This window comes from Ailuropoda melanoleuca, unplaced genomic scaffold (assembly GCF_002007445.2).
Source record: "Ailuropoda melanoleuca isolate Jingjing unplaced genomic scaffold, ASM200744v2 unplaced-scaffold8788, whole genome shotgun sequence".
Classification (NCBI taxonomy): Eukaryota; Metazoa; Chordata; class Mammalia; order Carnivora; family Ursidae; genus Ailuropoda; species Ailuropoda melanoleuca.
The window spans coordinates 1-6,797 of NW_023254200.1; the positions used below are offsets into that span (position 1 = coordinate 1).

At 36.4% G+C, this 6,797-nt stretch overlaps 1 protein-coding gene across 1 annotated transcript; it reads right to left on the reverse strand.

Moving 5' to 3' along the window:
- Nucleotides 1-1,029: 1,029 nt before the first annotated feature.
- Nucleotides 1,030-6,330, reverse strand: LOC117800897 (acyl-CoA dehydrogenase family member 11-like; the record flags this gene model as incomplete). Its single annotated transcript, XM_034653443.1, has 4 exons — nucleotides 1,030-1,954; nucleotides 2,977-3,083; nucleotides 5,549-5,670; nucleotides 6,189-6,330. Coding segments are annotated over 4 exons (513 nt in total), but the record flags the coding sequence as incomplete, so codon positions are not given.
- Nucleotides 6,331-6,797: the final 467 nt, after the last annotated feature.

A 6,797-nucleotide genomic window follows, 5' to 3' on the forward strand; every position in this document is an offset into this window, starting at 1 on the left:
TCCATGAATTTTTAAAAATTCTTCTTTGATTTCCTGGTTGACCCATTCATTCTTTAGTAGGATGCTCTTTAACTGCCAAGTGTTTGAGTTCCTTCCAGATTTCCTTTTGTCATTGAGTTCAAGTTTCAAAACACTGTGGCCTGAAAATATGCAGGGAATGGTCCCAATCTTTTGGTACCAGTTGAGACCTGATTTGTGACCAAGTATGGGATCTGTTCTGGAGAATGTTCCATGTGCACTTGGGAAGAATGTGTGTTCTGTTGCTTTAGGATGGAATGCTCTGTATATATCTGTGAAGTCTATCTGGTCCAGTGTGTCATTCAAAGATCTTGTTTCCTTGTTGATCTTCTGCTTAGAAAATCTGTCCATTTTTGTGAGTAGGATGTTGAAGTTCCCTACTATTAATATGTTATTATCCACATCTTTCTTTAATTTTGTTATTAATTGGCTTATGTATTGGCTGCTCCCATGTTAGGCACATAAATATTTACAATTGTTAGATCTTCTTGTTGGATTTTGTTAGATAGACCCTTTAAGTATGATATAGTGTCCTTCCTCATCTCTTATTACATTCTTTGGTTTAAAATCTAATTTGTCTGATTTGATGATTGCCACCCTAGCTTTCTTTTGATGTCCATTAGCATGATAAATGGTTTTCCACCCCTGCACTTTCAGTCTGGAAGTGTCTTTGGGTCTCAGATGAGTCTGTTGTAGACAGCATATGGATGCGTCTTGCTTTTCTATCCAATCTGATACCCTGTGTCTTTCGATTGGGCTTTTAGCCCAGTTAGATTCAGAGGAACTATTGAAAGATATGAATTTAGTGTCATTGCATTACTTGTAAGGTCCCTGTTTCTGTATATTGTCTCTGGTAAGAGGAGACTCTTTAGATAGAATTTCCTAATATCTAAGTAGTATTTTCTTAAAAAAACTATACACCAATGTCAGCAAAATACATCTCAGCCAGTTCTTTATTAAAAATATAATAATTATTTATGTAGTTCAAGCAATAGTTATTGCTCTATAAACAAATATCAACTGTGAACATTTTTGTTTAAAGAGTTTTGGTCTTTTTCTGTTTCTATTTGATTTTGTTGGTCTAGCTCAGAAGCTGTCAGAATCATAGAAAATTAAAATGAAAATTTACTGTATATCTACTCATACCTATGCACATCATGGAGGAAACAGTCTGTGAACAGACTGAAATGATATGCAACATTTTCTGGTTATGTCCATTTTGTTTAGTCTACAGTTTTCTTAATTCTCAAAGGGGGCCATAAAAGCAAATAAACACCTGAAAGTCACTGACTTATGAAAAGGCCCTGGGGTGCCTGGGTGGCTCAGTCAGTTGGGCATCTGACTCTTGATTTTGGCTCAGGGAATGATCTCAGGGCTGTGGTGTTGGGCCCTGCGTGGAGCTCCCCACTTGGTGCAGTCTGCTTATTCCTTTCCCTCTGCTCCACCCCCCGTCGAGGGTGCTCGCACGCTCTCTCTCTCTCTCTCTCTCTAATAAATAAATAAAATCTTTTCTTTTTAAAGGTCCTGAAGTGATGTTTTACTCTAATATATTTAGGATCTCAACTTTACAACAGTTAATCTCCCTTTGACTAAATTTTAATTCCAAAGATTCATCTGTGGCATTTCCTTCACATATTTTAGAAGCTTATCAGCTTCTACAGCAGCTCAGTGCTAAGGTGAGGAGGGGAATGAGGTAAGGACTGACTAGAAAAAATAGAATACCATGATACTCCTAGAAGCAGAGATAACAGACATAATCCATCAACAGTCCTTGAACACAAATACATTTTTTGTTTATACAGCATTTACCTTTTCAGCTGGAAGGATGTGTTGTTTCATGAAATGCTTCACCCTAGCAAGAACTTCCTGGCCGGTCTTACTCTGTACAAACAACTGCTGGGAAGTATCAATCTGTGGTGATGTACTATTGAAAGTTCTTTATAAAAAAAATTAAAAAAAAAGAAAAGAAGAAGTTACAAATATATAATCATTATTATATATTTCTGAATATAATGTGAAGTTTTCTCCAACTTCCTCAAAATATCCCTCAGGAGTTGCCATATTTTGGAATTACTTAAGTTTTTCACACTATGGGGTGAATGTAGAATCACTTTACTTTGAACATGAAACCTCAATGCTGAAAGCACTATGTGGGTAGAACATAAGTCTGGCCCGATCTCAATCAGTGGTAGTTTTGAATCTTTATTAAAGTCACTTATCACAATCTCTCAAAAATAAAGTGAAGGAATTGAAGACAAATGTAGTTATTATTCTTAGTATGTTCCTCACAAATACAACTACTGGATGTCATTATAAAGATCTTTATGAAGAGCAACACTGTCAGTTGTTATGTTGAAAGAACACAAACATCCATCTATAAGATGAATTGTAAAACATAACTGTCCTGATGTTATGTCCTGGGTACCTGTGGCCTGGATGGAATTTCCAGGGACAGCATCATCATGCATTCAGTAAGTGCTATTTATCACATCATTTAGATGGGAGTGTGTGGTTGGCAAGTGAACTAGATGCCTCAAAAAGTGCTCCACTGATTGAGATATGGATTTCAAAGACACTTATGAAATGACTGAGTAAAATTTCTTTAAATATGTTGAAAGAGCAAAACTTCTAAAATTAATATATCATCTTTTATAAGATGTAATTTTGAATAGGTAAATGTAAGTAACTTAAATATTAGAAAGAGACATTTGAGAGTTTTATCTATATCCTTAAAAGTTTATAGGCTCAAGTTGGCAAAAAAAAAATACTTTTAATCATGAATCTGGGTTATTTTCTTTATTTTAAGGCATAGAAGATATTTACCAAAAAACTGCTACAATTGGCAGCAGTAATCCTGGTATAAGCAATAAAAACAGTCCCTATCCCCCTAAAGTTTACAACCTTCATATATCTAATAAAGGGTCTAACATGAATTAGCCAAGAATTGGTTTTGCTTACCTTTTTGAAAGTTGTAATCCAGTTTCTGCCAGAGGTTGCACAATCTTGGCAAACAGAAAGCTATTCTCAGACGCATTATTTCCCAGAAGATATCTACTGTATACTCCCTATAAGTAAATTAACATAGAGCAATTAAGATTCATTGAAAACTGTTCTTCAGCTATCCAGTCTCTTCAGTTTCCCAGCTATGTGAGTCACTAAACTCACAAGGTATTAAGATGTAAATCAGACCATCAACTTTATTTATTTACACATAGGGATAATTATACTCCCCTAAATTAAAGAGTTATACACACATCATTTGCTTAACACACTCTCATCCTAATAGAATTGTAACTGGAAATCAAATCAAACTTGATAATGAACTCAGGAGTTAACAGAGATGCCAAACTGTTCTTGGGGCGCCTGGGTGGCTCCGTCGGTTAAGCGTCTGCCTTCGGCTCAGGTCATGATCCTAGAGTCCTGGGATTGAGTCCTGCATGGGGCTGGGGGGGGGGTGGTCCCTGCTCAGCAGGGGGCCTGCTTCTCCCCCTCCCTCTGCAGCTCCCCTTGCTTGTGCTCTCTCTCTCTCACTCTCTCTCAAATAAATAAATAAAACCTTACCAAAAAAAAAAAAAGATCACTATTCTCCTGTTATAGTGGGGGAAAATCTAAATAAACCAAAATGAAATTAAAAACCATAAAACTAGGGGCGCCTGGGTGGCTCAGTCATTAAGCGTCTGCCTTCAGCTCAGGTCATGTTCCCAGGGTCCTGGGATCGAGCCCCACATCAGGCTCCCTGCTCAGCAGGAAGCCTGCTTCTCCCTCTCCCACTCCCCCTGCTTGTGTTCCCTCTCTCCCTGTGTCTCTCTCTGTCAAATAAATACATAAAATCTTAAAAAAAACCAAAACAAAACTATAAAACTAAAGAGAAGGCAATGAGATGATCTCTAAGAAACTTTTTCTCATTTTTTTGGAGTCCTAGTTTAATTAACTGTCACCTTGAACAGGGTTAGTTGAATGCTAAGTAGTTTTTCTTTCTTCTCCATGTTCTGTGCTTGTCCCACCCTAACACAATCAACTGAATTTAATTAGTTTTCTTTTTTTTTTTTTTAAAGATTTTATTTATGTGACAGAGATAGACAGCCAGCGAGAAAGGGAACACAGCAGGGGAGTGGGAGAGGAAGAAGCAGGCTCCCAGCGGAGGAGCCTGATGTGGGACTCGATCCCGGAACGCCAGGATCACGCCCTGAGCCAAAGGCAGACGCTTAACGACTGCGCTACCCAGGCGCCCCTAATTAGTTTTATTTCTTTATGTAATTCTTTATGCACTAAAACACTCTAACAGTCCTTTCATCATTTCCAATTTCATATTTATAGTTAGAATGCAATGTTTATGATCATCCCTGTTACCACACATAGTCTATGACATACATATTAATTACAACATAACCCAAGTCAAACTTTTGTTTGAAACGAAAATACATTTTAAGTTCAAAGCCCATTTGGTATCTGATTTGTGGAAACTGACAAATATAAAAAACATACCATAAATCCTCTTTTGACCCATCCAACCAACATGATTAACATGATTCTAAGATACAGGATGAGATGTAATACAACTATAACCTAGAAGACATTTAAGTAGGTCATGGATAGCACAGATTCTGAAGACAAGGGGAAAAAACCTTAACCCTTTTTCCATTCTCTTTTGTTTCTAAAATCTCCTATTTACTTATTCCTCCAAGCCCTAGCACTTTGTCATTGATGAAGCATCTCAATTTCTTAAACAAACTCCTGAGGTTCGAAGCACATGGAAACTAAATCAGTATAAAGAAGAATACATTTTAGGGGCGCCTGGGTGGCTCAGGGGGTTAAGCATCAGAGTCTTGATTTCTGCTCAGGTCATGATCTTAGGGTTGTGAGATCCAGCCCTATGTCAGGCTCTGTGCTGGGCGTGGAGCCTGCTTAAGATTCTTTCTCTCCCTCTCCGTTTGCCCCTCCCTGCTCTAAAAAAAAGAATACATTTTAGATTAAGCTGTAATTTAAAAAAACTGAATTTATGCTCAATTTCCTCTTAAAATTAATCACATAAATATGACATTGTTAGAAAATGGAAAATTTTACTCATCTATTCTCCCAAAAATATATATTAAGAGGCTACTATAATCTAGGTACCATGCTAGGCTTAGGGACATGCAAAAGCATTTCTTTCCTCATCACAGCCCTGGTTAATAAATGGTTTTATAGTTTGAAGCAGACATCTTTAAAAGATTTTAGCTCTTTCTTAAAATGTATATTCAGGAAATAACCAATCTTCATATGCTTTTCTCTTTTTATCATTATTTCTTTCTCTCTTCCTATAAGTTTATCATACCAAAAAATGATAACACATTTTGCTACTCAATTTTTTCCCTTGCCAAATTCCTATTCTGTAAATTCTGGATTCATATTCACCCATGCCTGATATTTGTCATTACCAAAATCAAAATGATCTAAGGAGAAAGAACATAAAACTCCTGAAGACCAGAAAATATTGTGAACAGTACATTAATAAATAATGGTGAAAAACAGGTTAAGAACAATCAATTACCTGTGCTATTCCAGCCATTTTAAAATATGCGAGGGCAAGAAAGAAATTCCAGTTAGGGAGAACAGAATTAATTCCCCTGCAGCGGCAATATATTGAAATCAGTTCTTCTACTGATGGTATCCCTAAAAAAACAGCAAACACCATAAAATTTAATAAAGATATCATGGTGAAGATTTCAAATGTAATAATATTGCATATGTATATAAAACTGAATAACCATTAATCCACATAAAAAACATGTTCTGAATGCTGATTTCCGAAAGAATGATGTATATAAAGGGTTACATTTTATCATAAATTACTAAAAGTGAAATGTTATTGTTCAGAAAAATCAAGAATAAAATGATTTAAAAACATTTCAAGAGGGACGCCTGGATAGCTCAGTTGGTTAAGCGTCCACCTTCGGCTCAGGTCATGATCCCAGCCAGGGTCCTGGGATCAAGTCCCAAGTTGGGCTCCCTGCTCGTGCATGCTCTCTCTCTCAAATGAATAAATAAAATCTTAAAAAAAAGAGAGAAACATTTCAAGAAACAAATAAAAGCTATTTATCTAAAATTACAATATAATCTTACCTTTTAATTATGAAGAATAAATACAATTTTATATCAATAGCAATTTAGGCACCATTATGGTTTCATACCTATGTTTTCTTGAAAGTAAGAATTTTGATTTATTCCTGGGACTGTCCGTGGCCAAAAGTAGAACAGGGAGAGATGAGCTAAGTCCGACAAAGGATGACCAATGGTTGAAAGCTCCCAATCCAGGATAGCTATAACTCGAGACTGCAATTAAAAATAAAAAGGTTTTAACATATTTAATACAAAACTAAACAGGGAAATAAATGAAATCCTATTTTCTATCAAAAGCAAATCTTAGTTTACATAGTTTGTAGTCTTTACCAGTAATAGTACATCTCATTTATCAAATAACTAATTAGCCTTGAATATGTAGAGCCAAGTCCACTGGCTCCATTATTGGCCATCAGTTCTCCTGCATTTTAGTTCACGTACCCTTAGTATCTCTACTAATGAGGGGAAACAAAAGCAGTTGAAATTGCTCAACTCAGGGTTAACTACAGTAAAGGAGAAATTCTAATAATTACTTATAATTTAAGCATCTATGTCATGTCATGTCATGTCATGTCTAGTTAAGAGTTTGCTCTCAGGACGCTTGGGTGGCTCAGCTGGTTAAGCGTCTGCCTTGAGCCCAGAGGATGATCCCAGGGTTCTGGGATTCAGCCCCATATCAG